Raw genomic sequence first — 22,974 nt, forward strand, 5'->3', positions numbered from 1 at the left:
ATCTCAAATTGAAGAGCAAAATGGTTACAAGGAAGTGACTCACAATTTGTTGTTTAGGAAAAGGATTGGTATTGCATGTTCAAATACAACTTTTTAACGGTGTTATAATAAGCAAAAAGCCATGGCAACTTTTCTAACCATAAATAATGAATCACACGGCGAAAGCCCTCCACTCGTTTATATTTCTGAGCCCAGTCAACATTTCCACTGCCCTGTCTGTAAAGGACTGTACCAGGAACCAGTAATAAACATCGCCTGTGGGCACACATTTTGCAAACAGTGTTCCAGGACCATAGATAAATGCCCGCTGGATGACAGTGCATGTGAGCAACAGCAGATGGTGGTCAACAGGTACTACATATTGTATATTTTGTAAACAGATATCCAATAAAAGACCATACTGGTACTGTAAGATCATGGACCAATCTGAGCAGTATGATCTTTCATTCTGTACTGTACGATCTTTTCATTCTGTTACGATCTTTTCATTCTGTTTTATATGTTGCAAGTATATCAACCTGACAAGGTCATGTTTCAATCGGCACTGTTACATCTACCGGTATTGTCTGGCAATCAGGGCTGTATTGACCGGCATTCTGGGTTGTATCCTCCAGAAATCTGGGCAATATTGGCTGTATTGTGTGGCAATCGGGGCAGAAGTTACAAGCAACCTGGACTGTATCATCCAGAAATCTGGGCTGAATCATTCCACAATCTGGGCCATATTGTAACAGTCCGCTGTAGTGGGCGGATGTGCGTTCATAGCATTCCGTTATAAACGGAAGTACGTTCATAGTATGTACGTTAACTTGGTTGGTAATGTGTGAAGTGACAAACACCAACAGATCCCTTCAGAGAAAAGCATGCTCGACCCTGAAGGGGTCCACTGGTCTTTATATACACTAAATTCTCTATCATCACAGACCCCGGACTTTGGCAATCTTGACTGTGACGTCCACCAATCTGGGTTTTAACAACCAGCAATCTGGGCTAAATCATGTGGCAATCAGGACTGTATCGTCAAGCAATCCAGCATTGTTCAGCAATTTGGGTCAAATTGTATGGCAATCTGGACTGTATTGTCGAGATATCTATGCAGTCCTAATTTCTAGTCAGAATGATTGTATTTTTATCAGATTCTGGATAAAGTCTTGTATAGGTTAAATTTGAAATTAAAGCCTTGTTCATAACTACAATCAAAACTCATTTGCTCGACATCCTCGTTGACTCAAACTGGATAAAAACAACTGTTGTTTTTTTTACTATATGTTTATATAAAATTCGAAAGGATTGCTCGATGTCATTTTCATGGTCCCAGGTAAGAAATTTGCACCTTGATTTGTTACCCTGGCTCAAATTCGCTCAAGGCTCTAATTGATTAGATTTGCTTGATTGGTTGACAAATGTGCCATTGATTCATGTCTTTAATTGATGTAAAACATGAAAATTATGACATTACATGTATAAATTTCAATGTCTTTTTAAGAAGGCCACATTCACGTAAAATAACAGGCTGAATGCCTCTCCAAATGGAAGAATTTATACAAATGTAAAATTCTGAGCTTATGTGATAATATGCTTGTTCATTGTTTTCATATACATGTTTTTAAAAAAAAATATTGCGGAATTAAATCACTTAAAATTATTTGATATTGTCATAGTGTGGAATGTATCATCTTGCAAACAGTACAATGTGTGCCCAATAAATATTCTTCTCTAGCAGATAGTGATGGGCCGATGATCGATTATAATCGAAAATTGATCGGAAAGCTTCAAAATCGGCGATAATCGATTGTAAATTATCATAATCGATTATCGCGGAACATCATACAAATTTATCAAGGGAGGTTACTAGTATTCATTTACGATTTTTTTTTATCTTGCCGACATTTCCGCTCATTTTTCTTTGGGTACAATTCGTAAGAATGGCAGACGACAATGACGATATGCTGTACAATTATCCGGGTGGGAAAGCAAAATCTAAAGTCTGGCTCTTTTTTGCATTTAGAAAAATCAAACCAGGACCTCCAACCAAAGAAAACCTTGACACAAGCAAGGCGTATTGTTGCCTTTGCAAAAAGGCTTACGCAAAATAGGTATACAGTAACTAGATCACAGGTGATGAGCAAGAAGAGATGTAGAATGAACCCATATCTCATTGACCAGACAAAATTTCTAAACAAACATTTACTGGTAGATTCATACTGGTGACTTTGAAATTTCTGATGTATACATTTCAGTTTAATGTTTTTTCTTTTTAACTTAAAAATATAAAAAAAATATGTTTTATGTTTGTTAGTTTCCTGAAAAATGAATACGTAAGTTCTATTGTTTGGTTTATATATTCAATTCAGCTTACATAGACGAAGTGATACCCATTACCTTCAAGTATATCACTAGCAACCACTGCTCTATAATATCCGATTATAGCCGATGTCTAATCGGTTGATGGTCTCCGATTGTAACCGATTATCGATTGTAAAACTCAACCGATTGCCCATCACTACTAGCAGAGATAACGTATGAAAATAATAAACAAGACAATCATTTCTTTATTTAACATATCAAAGAAAAAAAGACATTTAGTAAGCATTCCCACTGTATTCGATATTCTCGAGGCTTGAAGTATTTTGGCTGGTCCCTAGAACATGAGCTAACTGGTTTCAACTGTATTAGTTAATAAATAATCAGGGTTAATGTATTTTAATGTAATGATAATCAATCATGATAGCCTATGGAAGAGATATAACAGAGGAAATAAATTCTAATTAGCCATGTGTTATTTCTCATGTACGCAGGTTGGTGGTTGGACAGATAGAGGACCTACTGATCCACTGTAGATATGGCCTGGCCCAGGCGGAGGATGGATATATTCCAGACCCTGCTGGCTGTCAGGAGCCCATTCATTTCGGTCAGTATACAAACAGCAGCTTAATGATTGATAGTTTTAGCTTACTGACTTTTTATGCACCATATTCGGGGGAGTTTTTAACCCTGAGAGAAGTGACCATAGCTTCCTGTTTTCAGGAAAAATGCATGTAAAATCAAACTACATGTAGAAGGATCGAAATTTCTGACTTAATTTTAAAAGATTTAGGATAATAGTATGGTTTTCGAAAAAAAAAAAAGGAAATGCCATCAAAGATGTCAAGATTATATGTAAAGGCTATGTGATGATTCCATGTAGTTCATAGCTACAGATAACTGTTTTACTTAAAGTACACCCTTATGCAATCTTTGTAAACCCATGGGCCATTCATTAAAATGTAATGGGGATTTCTAAAGTGTACTGGTACATTAAATTACAAAATTGAATGACTTATTTTATTTAACGAAGTTTTATAGTACATAATTATATAAAAAATTACACAAAATTTAAATGGTGCTCAGCAAATTACAAGTCCTGATTAATTTGAACATATTTACTACTTTCTTGGCTTATAGCCTTCTGTAAGTCTCTAAGGATAGTGAGTCTATTTTAACAATCCGGTTTAACATTTAGTCAATACGGCTAGCTAGAACGGAAATACTCGGAAGAACGTTAAACCCTATTTATTATTTTTAATCGTAATGGTACGAACTGCTGTTGATTTAATGTCGTAATGTGTGATTTTTAAAGTGTATTTACGCCCATTACGACCCTTATCTGTAGCTCTGTGTAATTTCATTGTTATGTTTCAACCCTCAGGTGCTCGAGACAAGCATGAGAACACATGTGAGTTTATGATGGTCCGTTGTGCCAACAAATCCTGCGAGGCCACATGTCGGAAACGAGAGATCGAAGAGCACAAGAAAGTCTGCATCTACAACACTTGCTGTCATAACAATAAAGGTCATACAAACTGTAAATTTTCAGAAATTTCAGAAGTCTTTATTTCTTGAGGAGCTGTTTTGGCCTTTTGATAACAGTACTTTTAAATTTGAGAACTATTGTAACTTGAAATTGATAAGTATTTGACTTTTTTTACATTTAATATAGATTGACAATAAAAACAAGAGCTGTTGTAGGACAGTCCACTTGATTATACGCTGCTTTGTCTAAGATGTGCCTGTGAAAGCAATAACAAATTGTAAAAAAAAAGAAATTCAAGGCCCATAATTTGCATTTAGGATAACATAGGAGTTATGTAATGTAATTGTGTGATGGCCGTTAACTCCTGTGGGAAGTATTCATTCAATTGAATGAAGGGTATAGAATTAATTAGTTAAATTTCCAACTTGCCCTTAAACTCTTATCGGACACAACGTGCCCTAAAGCTTTATCCTAAGTTTAAGCTGACGCCAGGGCGCGAAGTATAGCCTCCTTATTCTTCGAATAGTTGAGCTAAAAATGAAAGAAGCTACTTTCAAAATATGAACTATACAATGCTGCATTGATTTGATGCAATTGTTATTGATTTGTGTACAGATATAAAAAGATACGATTGATGTCACAAGAATCATTAATTGATAGGTGTACTTGACAATAAAGCCATATTGCAGGTTGCGAATTCCAGGGCCGACTTGAAGACGTAGAGATACATCAGACCACGTGTGGATACCGGTCACTACCGAGGACAGACAACAATCCTGCACTAGTACAGAAGGTATTTTCCTCTTTATTGTGGTTAAAAAATGATGCATTGATATCTTTAGACTTTTGTCAAGCAATATCAGGTGAAACTACCGATACACACAGATCAGTTACAAATAAGTCAAATGTTTTTGGAACTGTTTATACATACTTTAGATGGTATTTAATTTTTGGCTCAAACAACTCTGTTCAATGGTGAGATCAAAAGATTTGGTTAGTTCTGTATTTATATTGCCATACAATTATGCCATATACATTAAGTTCTCGTCTTTAAGACAGTTGAATTAGAGGCATCTAACACAGAGCTGGTGAAGCAGGTAACGAGCCTTAACATGCGGGTGGGACAGTTGGAGGAGACCAACACTGCACTACATGGGCAACTCGGGGACTGCCTTAAGTAAGGAAAACTTATGTGACTGTTTCTTTACTCAATCCTGGGATGTGTGTCAAAACTTGAAAAAATACCATAAGCTTAGAATCCTAGTTTAGATAAAATGTATTTGGGTTGAAATCATATTGAGTGGTATCATTTCACTCTTCACTAATTCTCTTTCATCATGCATGTACATGTAGTTCTATTGTTTCCAGATCACTACGAGACCTAAATCAAAAGTATGACACCGTAGTTTCCTCTTTGGAACAGCTGGTCGCTGTTAGAAACCGGAGGACAGTGGGGTCGTCAGGAGGTCAAGGTGATGGTCGTCCAAGGTCAGCATCTTCTGGTAAGTTTATATATTGAGTTTTATACATGGCAATGAAGGTGATTTATACAGGTATAAATTTCAAAGCTTATTTATCAGTGATCATCATAGAAGATATAAATGTATGTTGCTGTTCCAAAGGGAATTGTATTTTGTCTATGAATCTCAGATCTGAAAAGTTGAACATGAATTTCGATATAGAATACAATTTATACAATGTGTATGGCAAATAACCTTTGAAAATGGCAAAGAAATATGAATATTGTATGGTGGATTATGCCTGCCAATGCAAACATTGATGAGGGAAATGGGGTAGGATTTTGTCCATTTTCCTCCATATACATTCTTGAAGTAAATCAATAAATGAGTTAAATAAACAGGTCTTTATCAACAATATCGACAAGGTAAGATTAAGCATGAAAATTCTTCTGAAAATATACTCAAGTTTATGTGCTGAGTATAATATGTATGAATTATGTTCTATATTTTCCTGAAATATCTCATTTGCAAGGATTGGTTACTACATGTACTTTCTTTCCTGTATTTTAAAAAGAGACTAATGGAAGTTGAGGATGTGAATAGACAGGATACATCTAAAAGATGACTATTCATATCTCCTGATACCTGTAGCTATGTCTTGACTTCATTAGTTTACAGTGATTTAGTCTACATGAATGTCAACATAACAGGCAGTTTCTTTTCTACATGTATGTTCTACTGAATGTCTGAAAATAAAAATCTTAATCCTAATAAACATTATGGAGTTTTCATAGAATTTCAGGTAGATATTTCACATTTGTAGGTCTTAGTTATTGCTATATGAAATCTATTAATCAGTTGTAGAATGTGATATTGGTGTCTAATAATCAATTGTAGCAGTTTGCCATTTCCATTTGATCATAACACAAATGAGCAAGAATCACTGACCTGATGTTAATATTTTGTATATTTTTGTCTGACAGGATCATTTCGCCACTCCCTTTCTGGTAGCCCACCATCAAGCATGAGGTTGGAACGCTGGAACATGCCCTTTCAGTTCAAATGTATCGGCACACTCAGGTATGTATTGTGTATCGGCACACTCAGGTATGTATTGTGCATTTGCACACACAGGTATGTATTGTGCATTTGCAAACTCAGGTATGTATTGTGTATCGGCACACTCGGGTACATATTGTGTATTGGCACACTCAGGTTTGTATTGTGTATCGGCACACTCAGGTATGTATTGTGCATTTGCACACTCAGGTATGTATTGTGCATTTGCACACTCAGGTATGGATTGTGCATTTGCACACTCAGGTATGTATTGTGTATTGGCACACTCAGGTATGTATTGTGTATGGGCACACTCAGGTATGTATTGTGTATGGGCACACTCAGGTATGTATTGTGTATTGGCACACTCAGGTATGTATTGTGTATGGGCACACTCAGGTATGTATTGTGCATTTGCACACTCAGGTATGTATTGTGCATTTGCACACTCAGGTATGGATTGTGTTTTGACACACTTGGGTATGTATTGTGTATTGGCACACTCAGGTATGTATTGTGTATTGGCACACTCAGGTGGCACACTCAGGTACGTATTGTGTATTGGCACACTCAGGTACGTATTGTGTATTGGCACACTCGGGTACGTATTGTGTATTGGCACACTCGGGTACGTATTGTGTATTGGCACACTCGGGTACGTATTGTGTATTGGCACACTCGGGTACGTATTGTGTATTGGCACACTCGGGTACGTATTGTGTATTGGCACACTCGGGTACGTATTGTGTATTGGCACACTCAGGTATGTATTGTGTTTTGGCACACTCGGGTACGTATTGTGTATTGGCACACTCAGGTACGTATTGTGTTTTGGCACACTCAGGTACGTATTGTGTATTGGCACACTCAGGTACGTATTGTGTTTTGGCACACTCAGGTACGTATTGTGTATTGGCACACTCAGGTACGTATTGTGTATTGGCACACTCGGGTACGTATTGTGTATTGGCACACTCAGGTACGTATTGTGTATTGGCACACTCAGGTACGTATTGTGTATTCGCACACTCAGGTACGTATTGTGTATTGGCACACTCAGGTATGTATTGTGTTTTGGCACACTCAGGTATGTATTGTGTATTGGCACACTCAGGTACGTATTGTGTTTTGATATTTGGACTATAGACCTTGTCTATGATATTTATCTATTTTTTTAGTTTTTTGTATGGCCACATCCTTGTTTGTATTGAGAGCTGCAGCTGCTAAATGAACACATGTACATGTATATGATATTATTTAAGCCCATTGAAGAAAAAAATCAAACTTATAAATGGAATGGAATGTGATATTTCTCATATTTGAATTATAACTCAACAGTTTGGGCTCAATGAGACTTCGTCTGAATAAGGTTATTTGTAAGATTAGAAATAATAGAGGAGTGTTGACCAAGTGACATACTAGAGCAGGTATTTCAAAAGCCTTGAAGATGATCCAGGCATAAAAACTCTTGCATCTTGAGATGTAAGATCATGCCCTGTCTATTTCCTAAGGTTTTGAGGTCTCACCAGATTAAATGCCACATGTTGGAAATCATCTTCTGTCCACTGTATGCCCATCACCCTTTCGCTTTTTTTACCTTTGTTCTCTTATGGTCCAGACATTTTTGATTTTAATAAATTTATTACCGGTACCCCCTTTTGAATTTCACAAGACTTTATGTCTTTTTCTCCCACCTTAGATAAGTAGATCCATTAATTTAACCATGCTAGAAATTCTTATCTTGCCCACAGGCGAAGATAAAATGCCCGTATGTAACTCCTTTTTAATGGTCACGCATTGTAATTACCTCCCTTGTTGAAGACTGTCATCTGTAGCATCATTGAATCCTTGTCTTGTAGCAATATTTAGAAAGCTAATTAATTATTTCTCGCTTCAAATGTCACCATAAAACAGTTTTCACGCACCTTTCAAAAAATAATGCTTTACTCTCCTTAGAACTATTTAAAGACCGCTTTGACTGTTAACATAATTTGAATCACTGCGCGCATATCCATGACAACCACGAATTATCGCATATCCATACGCATATTTTTTTTAAATAAGCACAAAAGCGTTCAAAAAAACGACTTTTTTACTTAATTTTGTTTAACTGACGTGGGAGAAAAAGCATCTAACATAGCCGCTCGTGTAAGATAGGTTCGTTCATCTCGACCCTCGCCCAGGGTGTTTTATGGAAACTCAGTAAACCTCTTTTCCTCAAAACGCCTTCACTTGGGTCGGAAAGAATCTATCTTACACACTCGGCCATGGAAGATACTTATATTCATCTCCAGGGGACACCAGGATGTTGTCTGGTGCATGGCTTCACGAGACAAGAAGCTGTACACTGCAGGAAAAGACCGTTCTGTCAAAGTCTGGGACCTAGAAAACCTGCAGCGGGGCTGTATCAAAACCATCCAGGGACATAGTGATACTGTGAGTATCAGAGGGGCTGTATCAAAACCATTAAGGGACATAGTGATACTGTGAGTATCAAAGGGGCTGTATGAAAACCATCCCCAGGGACATAGTGATACGGTGAGTATCAGAGGGGCTGTATCAAAACAATTCAGGGACATAGTGATACTATGAGTATCAGACGGGCTGTATCAAAACCATCCAGGGACATAGTGATACTGTGAGTATCAGATGGGCTGTATCAAAACCATTCAGGGACATAGTGATACTGTAAGTATCAGAGGGGCTGTATCAAAACAATTTAGGGACATAGTGATACTGTGAGTATCAGAGGGGCTATATCAAAACCATCCAGGGACACTGATACCATACATGTGATAATTTCTTGGGTCGATTCTGGGACTCTCGATGTAATGTCAACGCACACAAGGGGGGTCTGGGGGCATGCCCCCCCCCCCCCCCCCCCCCCCGATTTTTTTTTTAAAATGGGGAACTTCTGTGGTGCATTCTACAGCATATCTGGGGCTATTTTAGTCATTTTAAATGTCGGGGAAATGAACCTTTTTTGACTGCCAATACGTTGTTTTTTTTTGACATGGTTTGTTTTTTTCTGCATTTTTAAAAAAAATTAAAACCACCAGATATTTTTCCAGACTTAAAATGAAGTGCTAACCAGGAAGATATGCAGTCTACTTTCGGTTTCATCAAAACAGGAAATAAACAACTATATGGGCACCTGTTTTCCCGCGCTTTTGAGAACATGCGTTACAAAATATTTATTTTTTCATCACATTTAAAACGTTTTCCATTTATGACACACAATAATTTCCAGACGATCAAGAAGATTTTTCAGTCAATGAGCTTTTTTCCGTTTGGAGATGCATATAATTTTGATAGAGACGTGTCAACAATCGGCTGTATAAAGCGATCACGTGACTTACCATGGTCACGTGATTAAAACCCTCTTATAACCACCTGTAAACCCCATATCGTCAGTTTTATTTCGGCATAAAAATACACAACGATAGTTCGAAAAAAAGTTCAAAACACTAAAATTCCTTATGGACGCGTAAGTTGTTTAAAGTATAACGACGTATCGACTTTGAAATTTGAATGGAACATGGGATGTTTTCCGTGTTTTAATTTTGTTTTTTTACTCATTTTGTCACTTGCTTTGAACTTACCTTCATGCTCGTTTCTCGGTAAAATGTGTAAAAAATATCAATTCATCAATTAAAAGCTATCATTCATAAGACCAAACAAATCCATATGAAAACAATGAATTTGTATACAAGAACCCTCCCCGACTTGTTAAGCATAACAATAGGCCAATTGTCGAATAGATCAATTATCGGGTGATTGACGATGACCTCGATGACACCCGTACCAATTAACGGATTAGTGTCGACATGTCCTGTGTTTTACGTCCAGTGTCCCGGACAGGCAAAATAGCTGACTTACATTGTTAAAATTAAGATAATCGATTCTGCGATTATTTTTTTCGTTTTTTTTTTTATGACTTTCCGAGACAAACATGCACCCTCCGTGACTCCGTGAGAGAGATACGATTTCCCGGACGTCCGGGACGTTATCACTTGTATGGTGATACTGTGAGTATCAGAGGGGCTGTATGAAAACCATTCAGGGATATAGTGATACTGTGAGTATCAGAGGGGCTGTATGAAAACCATCCCCCGGGACATAGTGATACCGTGAGTATCAGAGGGGCTGTATCAAAATAATTCAGGGACATAGTGATACTGTTAGTATCAGAGGGGCTGTATCAAAACAATTCAGGGACATAGTGATACTGTGAGTATCAGAGGGGCTGTATCAAAACTATTCAGGGACATAGTGATACTGTGAGTATCAGAGGGGCTGTATCAAAACAATTCAGGGACATAGTGATACTTCAAATCATCCAGGGGCAAAGTGAAAATGTGAGTTTCAGAGGGGCTGAATCAAAACCATCCAGGGGCATAGTGAAAATGCGAGTATCAGAGGGGCTGTATTCAAATCATCCAGGGGTAAAGTGTAAATGTGTGTATCAGAGGGGCTGAATCAAAACCATCCAGGGGCATAGTGAAAATGCGAGTATCAGAGGGGCTGTATTCAAATCATCCAGGGGCAAAGTGAAAATGCGAGTATCAGAGGGGCTGTATTCAAATCATCCAGGGGCAAAGTGAAAATGTGAGTATCAGAGGGGCTGAATCAAAACCATCCAGGGCATATTGAAACTGCGAGTATCAGAGAGGCTGTATTAAAACCATCCAGGGGCATAGTGAAAATGCTCGTATCAGAGGGGCAGTATAAAAAACATGCAGGGGCATATTGAAAGTGTGAGTATCAGAGGGACTGTATAAAAAACATCCAGGGGGGTAGTGTTAATGTGAGTATCAGGCTATAAAAAAATTCTTACTCATACAAAAAAATAAATAATTGGGGGGGGGGGGGGGGGGGTCAGTTAGAACAATGTATCTGAAGGCCGTATCTGATTTTGTTCCTTATTAATATATATAGAAGCAGTTTATATAATTTTTCTTTATGGTATCAAATGTTTGACTATGCGGCATTTAGGAAGATACATACATGTGTATGATACTGTGGTTTCATCATTATATCGAAGGGCATGATACAGCAGTTGCATTAACATATTCAATGGACTAATTGTTTTGTTTATTTTCTCAATGTCGATTCTTTATATCGGTCTTTCCCAGGTACAGTGCATGTGTGTGGGCAGTAACAATTTATACACAGGGGGCCATGACAACTCAATCTACTGCTGGAGTCTGGAAGACCACACCCTTGTCAAGTCTGTTCAGGTGCATTTATTTACATGTGTCTTATTGTTTATGATACAGTATCTGTAAACTATGTTGGCATATCATTGTAGTAAATGATTTTGTATTTTGTAATAATGACATTTTTGAATGGGATGCTAACTAATTAATTTATTTATAACTTTTTTTACGATATTGGTGATTATGCTTTTTTTAAGGTAGAAACATATTTAAAAAAATGACCTTTTAGACAGTTTACTTACAGTTTAAATATAACTCAAAATACACCTAGTATTGTTTCCATGGTAACAGGGTGCCCATGACAACATTATCTGTGCCATGGCGATAGTTGGAGAGTTCCTGTTCACTGCCTCATTCTCTCTCATTAAGGTGATCATTTGATTTACTATTTAGAAATAAATCAATTCAGTTCTAAATTTATTGAAAGTTAATGTCAGACTTCTTAGTTTTGGCATGGGCTACTCCCCATGGCTTCTCAAATAAAGACCAAACAAGTTTGTTAGCATTGCTAGCACTCCTTGCTAATGAAAACATATGTTGTAGGTGTGGGAAGTTAAGACGTTGACCTTGAAACACACACTCACTGGCCTGCACCACTGGGTCCGAGCCCTTGCCCTAAACCCTGACAGGGTAAGTATTGGGTGTAAGGTAGTTATAGTATACAGGCATCATTTAAAATACTGAAATGTAGCACCTCCAATTATTTTGTCTCCTGAATATTGGTTTAATGTTTATGAATAACTGTAAGTGGTTTCCTATCATGACATATTGTTTTATCGGTTGAAGTAGTGTGATTTGATGGTCATTTTTATAAATCAAATCTTGCAGTCACCAAAAAATTACATATTATGTTACAGGACAAGCTGTACAGTGGATCGCACAACACCATCAATATCTGGAGCATTACGGAACCATTCTCCCTTAAGGGGAAGGTGGATCACCAGTTTGGCTCAATTTACTCTTTGGCAATCACCTCAAAATACATCATTGCTGGTTTGTGTATTTTGTGCTTTTTTAGCTTATCATTTTATTTGCATTCTTTGTATACTTGTTGTTCTAGCTGTTGTCATACACAAGCTATGTTGGCCAAAATTGTGGATGAAATTATTTACACAGTCACATTAAAAATGAAAATTCATATAGGTGAAGTAAGACTTAATTTAGCTAAAATAATGCTTTTGTTAACACCAGAGGGCCTTACTTTACTGAGAAACACTGGTAGGCATTGACATTTGCTTGCTCTTCGTAAAACTTGATAAAAAAAAAAAACCACATTAAGAAGTCAGTTTGATTGGTGTGTTTGCATTACCCCTGCCTGAGATCAAATCTTTGGTTGATTTGGTAAGAGGTTAACTCCTTCATGTATATGACTATGTCACCTTACTACATCTCCTGTTTATTCCTTTGTGAATGAAAACTTATGTTGCTTTTTTCTTCCCAACTCCAGGCACATATAACAGGAACATTCATGTATTCAGCGCAAGTACATATGAACATGTGAATGCCATGAAGGGTCATATCGGGGTCGTTATGAGTCTCTTTGTGTCCCCCTGTGAAGGGTTTTGTTTCTCAGGATCATCCGACTCAAGTATCAAGGTGACATTGAGATAAAGGGACGTCTGATAAAAAAGCTTGTCTCTGTTAACAGGAAACAAGGAAAGCATGCTGAAAACCACAACCTGGTTTAGGGTTTATACATAAATTAAGTTGAATACTGTAACAGAAACCTGTCATGGATTGAGTGAGCAGCAAATTAGACCATCCAATGCTAAATTAATTTTACCTTTTATGGTATTTTTCTCCGATAGGATTCGATGAGAAACAGTTGATTGTTTTGCACTACTACTGTATTACCAGGCTGGAAGTTTCAATAACAGATTTTGATGCAGTACACTAAATGTATTTCATTTCTGATTGCTGTATGACTGAAGATTTGTCATAACAATATCCACTTTACCCCTCTGCCATGCTACCACACCCCACTAGAAACAATTAACCATATACTGTATCACTATTTTACTGTGACCCGGTACTCAAACTGTCTGTTGTAGGCACTTACAATAGGAATGTCCAAGTGTTTGACTGCACCAGTCTCCAACACCTGCGGGAGCTCATGGGTCATGTTGGCCTCATTCATAGCCTGGCCACCTCCCTGTCTGGCAGATTCTTATTTTCCGCTGCTTCTGATTCATCCGTTCAGGTGATATATCTGTTCATCAAAAGTTTGTGGAATTTTTGGTTTGGTATTTTGATATTTAACAATCGTTCTCAACTTTGAGTTCTTTAGGTCAGGTATAATCGACATTAATAGAATGGTATAGCATGCTTTCCTTGCATTTCTGTCCTATGTGCGAGAAGTTAATATATCAAGATATGGTAAAATAAGGGACCTACTTTGAAACTGCTTATAATTATGCTTAAATGTAAAATATGTTTAACCTTTCCATACCTCACCTGACTAATTCTTCCTATTTTTCAATCTAACTGCATGTTATGCATCAATTAAATCATTGTCATTATCACTGTTCTATAAAATATTGCTTCAATAGCAAGTGTTTGCCCTACATTGTCAGCCATTCAGGGGCCCTATATTTTTAAAAAGTTTAGTTTCTTATTTGTGAAGAATCATTACTTATTCCTGAAAACGACTCTTAATTATTAAGTAAATTGCTATTACTGCACATGCACATACAGCTTCACCTAAGGGCAAAATTTCAGTGTCAATGCTGATTTAAATGATGTCACAATACATTGCAGTGATTGTCAGGTATTTTTGAGGTGCACAGCTTGATTTTGAAGCTGATGCAATATGGGGTGGGCTTACACTAAGTTTGTTATAATTTATAAAGATTAGATTACTTATTACTTATTCACAAAGAAATAAAATAAAGTCTAACATATTCTTGGTTTCATTTATATAATAACTTAAAGAGTGTTTTTATACTCCCAGACAACAAAGTCTGGTCAGAGTTTCTTGTTCGGTCTGTTTGTTGGCTTGTGTCTAGATGATTACTCCGAGTAACATGACAGTTAAATAATGTTTAGGGTACATGTTTAACACCATAAAAAAAGGTCAAGTTTGACATTGGTTACAAGCCACTAGGTTTTGAAGGAGTTATTGATCCTTTCCAACTTAGAATTTACCTAAAATACATTGTGTAGACTCATGAATAGGTTGACAGATTTATATAATTTTTGGTACACATGTTAAACACCTAGTCAAGTTCAACTTTGCTTACAAATAGCTAATTTTTTGTTGGAGTTAGATCCCCTTTTCAGCTTAGAATTTTCAATAAAAAAATGGTGTCTGGATGACAAGTTATGACAGGTACACTGGATTTAAGTCATTATAGGTTCACATGTTTTGCACTATAAAATACAGGCCAAGTTCAACTTTGGTTACAATCGACCAATATTTCATGGAGTAAAGCCCGTTTTCAAAGAAATAGTGTACAATTCCCGGCAACGTGTGGGGGTATTCACTCTTGTGACAGCTCTAGTTGTAAATGATGTAAATTAATAAATGAGGTTTTTGTGTCTTATATGTTTGAAAGTCTTAAATTGTGAAGCAGATGATTAACCTTTAAGGAAGAACCTTAAAGGAAGCTGCAATTGATTTTATTTTTTTCAAATTTAATCATTTGTCTCTTGTGCCTTTCTGATTGTTCTGTGTAGATCTGGAATCTGGAGAACATGTTGCCAATCCAGACATTACAGAGGCACGAGGGCAGCGTGAATACACTTATTGTACACGGAGACTTCCTTTTCTCCGGCTCGGAGGATAAAGAAATCAAGGTATGTTGAAGGTTTTTTAAATAAGACAGACTTTGGTCTTTACAAAAAAAGCTCTTTTTTCCATATTCAATGTACGTTTAAAACTCATCGAAATATTTATTTAATGACTTTTGAATGATGATTTGTTGAATGATTTAAAAAAAATAATATATATATGAAATCTTTGTTGCTTTGAAATACTAATTACAAACAATTCTAGTTTGTTCAAACAAGAAATAATTATTTTTTTTGTTTGTAAGTATTTAAAAAGGTTTTATATGTTGCAGATTTGTAAGGTAAAACAATAAAATGCATTTATAGATTGGTTTGTTTGTACGGCATGGCAAATGCAGGAATCCTGGAAAAAAATAATTTTAGTTAAAAAAAATGTGTAATAAATTGAACATCTGCCATAACCATAACAAGTTCAAGAGATTGGCAATGAACGTAGTACACATGTTACCAGTGTCAATATGCACATCATTAGCAGAGCTCCAGCGAGTTATGTCCCTTGTTAACTGAAACAAAATGGACTAAAGTTGACATCTGCTTGTAGTGCTCTTGTTCAAAACTTGAACATGGTGAACACACAAAACTCATGAACATGGTGAACACACAAAACTCATGAACAGGGTGAACGCACAAAACTCATGAACAGGGTGAACACATAAAACTCATGAACATGGTGAACACACAAAACTCATGAACAGGGTGAACACACAAAACTCATGAACGGGGTGAACACACAAAACTCATGAACATGGTGAACACATAAAACTCATGAATAGGATGAACACATAAAACTCATGAACATGGTGAACACACAAAACTCATGAACATGGTGAACACATGAAACTCATGAACATGGTGAACACATAAAACTCATGAATAGGATGAACACATAAAACTCATGAACAGGGTGAACACACAAAACTCATGAACATGGTGAACACACAAAACTCATGAACAGGGTGAACGCACAAAACTCATGAATAGGATGAACACATAAAACTCATGAACATGGTGAACACACAAAACTCATGAACATGGTGAACACATGAAACTCATGAACATGGTGAACACATAAAACTCATGAACATGGTGAACACATAAAACTCATAAACAGGGTGAAAACATAAAACTCATGAACAGGGTGAACACACAAAACTCATGAACAGGGTGAACGCATAAAACTCATGAACAGGGTGAACGCATAAAACTCATGAACAGGGTGAACGCATAAAACTCATGAACATGGTGAACACATAAAACTCATGAACATGGTAAACACATTTAACTCATGAACAGGATGAACACATAAAACTCATGAACCGGGTGAACACACAAAACTTGTGAACTTTATGAACACACAAAACTCATGAACAGTTTGGACACACAAAACTCATGAACAGGGTGAACACACAAAATTTTGAACAGTGTGAACACATAAAACTCATGAACAGGGTGAACACACAAAACTCATGAACAGTGTGAACACATAAAACTCATGAACAGGGTGAACGCACAAAACTCATGAACAGGGTGAACACACAAAACTTGTGAACATTGTTAACACACAAAACTCATGAACAGTTTGAACACACAAAAATCATGAACAGGGTGAACTAACAAAACTCATTAACAGGGTGAACGCACAAATCTCATAAACAGGGTGAACACACAAAACTTGTGAACTTTGTGAACACACAAAACTTGTGAACATTGTGAACACACTAAACTCTTGAACATGATGAACACACAAATCATGAACACACAAACATCAAGAACAGGGTGAACACAAAAAATGGTGAAAAGATGGTCTAGCGATTTAAACCAGTATATAATATAAATGTAATAGCTGTTGTACAGTGATTTATTAAAATGTCTTTTTCAGGTGTTTATGTACTTCCAAATGCAGATGGGATTTGCTGTGAATACCTAGCAGTCCTTCGTCAAGATGATCACCAATCATAAATACATGTGCTTGTCATGGCAGATGAAAGCTGTTGTTGAAACCGTTTAATTGTATTTTCAAAAATTTGATATGAGCCTAAGTATGAGATTTATTATCTGCTCATTATTCTATATTATAAGTTACGGGGTAATATGGGATATACGGGCCAAAGAAATTCATATAGAGTGAAAGCGAAAATTGAAAACAGAAAAAAGAAGCCCCTATGGTACTATATTAAGATAAGTGACCCACTATGGAAATATATCTGGACACAGGTGATGAGTCCCGGACCAATGGTGTTACATCATTCCTGTTTGAGGTGTGATATGAGTACTCATGTGGTTGCATCAAGATGGTTTTATTTTATCGTTTTATATCTACTAAACTGTATTTTGTAGTAACTTTTTTCGGTGCTGGCCACCAAATTTGATATTTTCATTTGATTTCAAATATTTCCTTGATATTTGTGTAAATGTTAATATGAATGTACATGCACTTACAGAATAAACATGTGTTTTTTATAAACAGGTCAATTGAACAGTGCATATGTATCATATTTTTAGACCCACAGTTTTTGTTGTTAAATTTGTAGTTTGGCCTTTTTGATGTCATTTTACAATATTGTACATATTATAAATTAGGATATCCTCTTTTTGAAATGTTTCAATCATTCTTGAATATTTATTGCACGTTCCACATACTTCTGAGCTCAGATTTTGGTTGTCAGCAATTTTGTTTTTCTTCATAATGTAATCAAAATTTGCTGAAATGTTTAAACCGCAAACCCGCTTTATAAGGGAAAATATATTTTTTCTTACAATCAATAAAAAGTTTCAATAAATATTTAGTTGTAGAAAAATGAGAATTTCAAAATTCACAGTGTCCGTTGCCTGATGAAAAAAATCATTTTCTCCAAATCCATAACGCTATAATGCTCTGTTTCATTGAGTGATGTAGTGTAAACGGAATAAAGCACTGGTGTTGCAGATGGATGCAGTATATGGAACACTCAGTATTAAATGTATCAAGTCTTATTTTAAAACATTCCAAACTTTATGATTGCTGTACATTATATATAATATTTAACTGTTTTTGCATAATAATTATTACATATTTAAATAAACCATAATAAAATCTGTTAAATACTGTCATAATATGTGAGTTAATTGGAGTTGTACTCATTTAATTCCATACTTATTTTCATACTAATATAGGAATAACAGTTGCGTTTCTTTAACACCCAAATGAAATGTGCATAGACAAGAGATATACTTTAGCTTGGCTGTATTTTGAAGAAAAGAAATCTGGGTATTGCCATAGTCTTGATCTCTTTGGGGAAAAACTTTTATGTTGGCCTTTACTCCATACAAAGATTGATTGATAGAACAAACTTGGTACACATGTTACCAGAGGCAATATGCCCATAGTTAGCAAGACCCATAACTCTAGCTTCAATTATGGTTGAGTGATGGACCTTTCCAGTCTTTGTAGTGCTTTGGCTAGATTTCAGAGATTAGCTGAGCTCTGTATGTCATACATGTACCTAAACTTAAAGGATTGTCTTTTGTTCTTGGATGACATGTTGGTGTTTTCCATAACATTCGACCAACATTTGGAGGAGTAAGATATGGTGTTTAGAACATGGTCTAAAGCTTAAACCATCTAAATGTGAGCTACTGAAGACATAGACACATGTTGTCTAAGACTGGCCTGTCCCCTCAAAAGTGCAGGAGTTACAGTCTCTTTGGGGGCATGCAGGCTATTATCGTTCCTTCGGGCCAGTTTATTGAGTACCACTGACCTTTATTTTCAACCTGCAGAATAATCGAGGGGTGAATGCGAAAAGGTTCTAAGTGACATTAAATAATGAAAAAGATAGAACCTTTTCGCTTTCACCCCTCGAGATGAGACATTTTAGTAGCCGCCAATTCCAATGGTATCGTGGAAGAATGAGCACCAGAAGGATCCAGCTATTAGAAACGTGAATGTAGATAGATTTGTTTCAGCATACCATACACATGTATCAACATGGTAAAATAAACAATAAACATGCAACACATGCTGCATCACATAACAACACTGGGCGAGGAAAGACGCCGGAATGAGCTGCTTGCAGTGTAACGTCTTATACGTGAGCAAAATAGACTCCTGCACGTAAACAGTGGAGTACTGTTCCGGAATGCTACTCGGAACAATACACCGGTTTGTCAGATAGTGGTACCGGAAACACACAGAGTGTCTTGCATTGCGATGTTGGCAAAATCGACAAGGATAATATGAGTACATTTGTATGTAGATACATGTACATTGTAGATGTAGGCAAAGGCGGCTGCAATGATTTCTTGTTATTATTTACTATTCATTTTCAACTTTGAATTTCCAGAGCAATAATTATTTTAAAGTTCGTCATTTTCATTCCAAGTTGATGAACTCTAAGTGATCTTGCAGGAGAACTTACATACGACTTGTATAAGTACATTTGACCATTTGTGCAAGCGTATAGTGCATATGGCAGATTTCACAAAAAAGGCAATTATTTGGCCCATTTGCTTTCATTTATTGCTATTGCATGTCAACGTCATATATACAGCAATTGCCTTTCCCAACCCAATAAGAACACCTAATAGAAGTGATTTGTATTAAAATAATGAAAATATTGTGTTAAATAAGGCAAAAAAATGTAAAAATATGCCGATATTTAGGACAAAAAAGACAGAAAATCTTCCTGGTACAAATATACCACTTTTTTGAGGATGCTTTTCAGTAACATCTGGTAAGTATTTTATTCTTGTCTGTTGAATCATGTTTGCAAGAAATGTTAATTAAAACAATAATATATCTAAAATGATTGCATTTCGTTCGTAATATACTTAAATTTTCGGTAATTGCGCATGGTGATAACGTTACGGTAATCTGTCCTCCAATTGTTGTGTAACATTAGCAGACATGATCCACTGCTAACTGTTTTAAGCCTAAACACACCTTTATTAAATCACCGAAAACAAAGACTACGTGTCAGATAAAAACAGTATTGCATGTAACAAGAAATTGGTCATTCCCGATCATAAAGTTTTTTAGGTCTAAAAATGTGTTAATGTTACGCAAAATCGATTCTGTCCCATTTTAGCATGACGATAGCACCTTTTCTATTCGTGAATAATTTACACCGACTGAGGGTTAACATCCGGGTAGCGATTACTTTTATATTGGACTGGTTCACAGTTGACATTGAAATGATAAAAATAGTGGTGAATACCGTTGATAAAAACTTAATCCAAGTTTGGCTCATTCTGTCCTTCGATGTAACGTTAACATTATGTCACGCTAGCATTAAGACAAGCGCTTAATAAAGCAAGAAAATCGTTGAAATTTGATGACTTTCCCAGAGTCAATTATTCGAACATAACAATGTCGTCTGTAAACTATCGTTTGTAAGTATTCATTCATTAGATACGTAGTTTATATTGAATTCATACCACTTTTGTGTTTGATATCGTTATTTATTGGACAGAATTAAGAATGCAAACGTTATAAAATGGACAGAAATATAGATGATAACGTGACAAATGGACATAACTGCAAATGTTACATTGGACAGAAACCTTCTTTTTTATATAAAACACATATTTATGTTTTGTTTTTTGTGATCCATTGTATGCTTTTGATACAAGCTTAACTGTTTAATACTTAATCTGAATTTGATTAAGTAAACTGAAATCTTATGTTATAATTGGGACAGAAATATGTTTGCTAATGTGACAAAAGGACTTTTCCCCTAATGTTACATAGGACAGAAGCAGAGTTTGACATCACCAAGAGAGAATGCTTGAGATGAAAGTCAATAATTGTATGCTCATTTTGTGATTCATGTGTTTCTTATTTGACAAATCTTATTTTTGACACAAACTTGAGTTATATATTGTATCTTTACCTTATTTTAGTCACCTGAATGCTAGTGTTACATTTTGGACAGAACAATGTGTGCTATTGGACAATAGGACATATCCCCTGGTGTTACTTTTGGATTCCTGTTTGACCCCCCCCCCCCCCCCCCGAGTATATAAAAGTTTAAGAACATTGTTTCTGTGCTTCTAAAACTGTTCAATCTAGTGACTGTTTTTTATTCAATTTCAAACTGTCCCAGATTAAATTAACTGAATGCCAGTGTTATATATATATATACAATAAAAAATACGATTAGTTAAAGGCCAAGTTTAGGTCCATTTTCATAATAAAACATTGAAAACTGCACAGCAGGTCTTATCAGATAAGACTTTTTCTATTTTCCCTGAACCCCACCCCTGGACCTAGGGTGTGTGGTTACAATTGACTGGTGCATTATGACCAGTGGTATTGTGGCGCAAGTTGACGATCTAAATGTTGTTCCATGTGGAAGGAGTCTGATGAATAGATTTACAGATAATAAATTGACGTTGTATTCTTGTAGTATTTCAAACAAAACTGTTTTTTGAATGTAGCGAAACAATAAGAAGTGTTAGTAAAAGTAGTATCTAAAATGATCTGTTGCTAAAAATTTAAAATGTTTGAATTTATGGCATTTACGTTCGAGTGTTTTGTTTTAGTTTGTAAGATTGTGAAGACAGCTCTGTGAATTTAATCTCTCAAATCTGCTCCCTTGGTAGAAAACATTACGTATTGTGTTAGTTTTGTGAGGCAATGAGAAAGTACCCCTGGTGGGGATCAAACCAAACCCACGACTTCTTGTGTTAGAGGCAGACATATATAACTTAGAACACTCTCATATCTCAACAGAAAGTATGTAATAATTTAATTTCTTTTTCAGAACCATACCCTTAAAGACAAGAAGATGATGTGTAAATCGTCTGAATTGTTTGACTGTTGCAATTTACTTACATTAAACATTATTTTATAAGAATTGTCTTATGCTGTGTCGGGTTGGATTATATGCAAGGTTACTGCAGGTGGGGTGGTTCTTGTTACAGGTTTTAAAGTTCTGGATGTTTGTTTGCCTTTTTTATGATAAGATCTTTTGATCAGTGTTCATGTCACTGTGTAGGCATATACAGTTCGGGGTAAAGATTTCTGATCAATCTCTTATGTGTGTGTATTTGTACACAACCTCTGTAAATGGATCTTAATCTAATGCACCAGTCAATTGTAACCACGCCCCCCGCCCCCCAGGTCCGGGGAATAGCAGGGACTTTGACTTTCGGTCCAGTAAACCCCGGGTAAACTCCCCGCCCTGCGGGGACGAACTGATGGTAAAACCCCGGCCAAATGCCCCCCGCACCCCAGAGACTCTATATAAGTCAATATCTCCGCTAAATTTGGCACTAAGACAAAACCACCGCACTCACACGGCCATGCGGGGCCACCTGGAAAGTAAAAACACGTCCCTTTTCCCCGGCTATCCCCAGTATACCCCCGGACCTGGGGGGCCGTGGTTACAATTGATTGGTGCATAATTGCCTAATTGTCTTATCAGATCTCCGATCTGAGTATCCTGCTGTGCAGTATGGGATATTTTAAGATAGAAATGGACCCTTAATGGCCATGAGCCGATAAACCTACCGGTAAACACAGGAAATTGGCCCCTACTGTCAAACCAGTGTGATTAGAAGGAGATGCACAGCAGGGGATTATCATGCCAAATATTCCTTAAATTAGGCCTTAAAAGGGGGAGGGTCACTTTTAAAAGGCTTAAGCTAGGCCTTTACGACACACAACAGTCTG

At 36.4% G+C, this 22,974-nt stretch overlaps 1 protein-coding gene across 4 annotated transcripts; it reads left to right on the forward strand.

Annotated features, from left to right (window-relative positions):
• Positions 1-2: 2 nt before the first annotated feature.
• LOC128242451 (E3 ubiquitin-protein ligase TRAF7-like) lies at positions 3-18,395 on the forward strand. Of its 4 annotated transcripts, none has more exons than XM_052959606.1 (16): positions 3-351; positions 2,799-2,911; positions 3,689-3,832; positions 4,483-4,586; positions 4,849-4,970; positions 5,162-5,295; positions 5,655-5,678; positions 6,237-6,333; positions 8,607-8,748; positions 11,448-11,552; positions 11,823-11,900; positions 12,075-12,161; positions 12,389-12,524; positions 12,979-13,127; positions 15,207-15,326; positions 17,200-18,395. In XM_052959606.1, the coding sequence occupies exons 1-16, from the start codon at positions 122-124 to the stop codon at positions 17,245-17,247; spliced, it is 1,833 nt and encodes a 610-aa protein (XP_052815566.1). In that variant the 5' UTR covers positions 3-121; the 3' UTR covers positions 17,248-18,395. The 4 variants fall into 4 exon arrangements, with proteins under 4 accessions (XP_052815566.1, XP_052815565.1, XP_052815568.1 ...); XM_052959605.1 differs by lacking the exon at positions 12,979-13,127 and adding an exon at positions 13,583-13,731; XM_052959608.1 differs by lacking the exon at positions 12,979-13,127.
• The last annotated feature ends 4,579 nt before the right edge of the window (positions 18,396-22,974 follow it).

This window comes from Mya arenaria, chromosome 8 (assembly GCF_026914265.1).
Source record: "Mya arenaria isolate MELC-2E11 chromosome 8, ASM2691426v1".
Taxonomy (NCBI): Eukaryota; Metazoa; Mollusca; class Bivalvia; order Myida; family Myidae; genus Mya; species Mya arenaria.

Coding starts and splice junctions, on each gene's coding strand:
- LOC128242451 (XM_052959606.1), top strand. CDS start 122: ATGGCAACTTTTCTAACCATAAATAATGAATCACACGGCGAAAGCCCT. Junction 11,901..12,074: donor CCTCATTCTCTCTCATTAAG/GTGATCATTTGA, acceptor CATATGTTGTAG/GTGTGGGAAGTTAAGACGTT. Junction 12,162..12,388: donor TTGCCCTAAACCCTGACAGG/GTAAGTATTGGG, acceptor ATTATGTTACAG/GACAAGCTGTACAGTGGATC.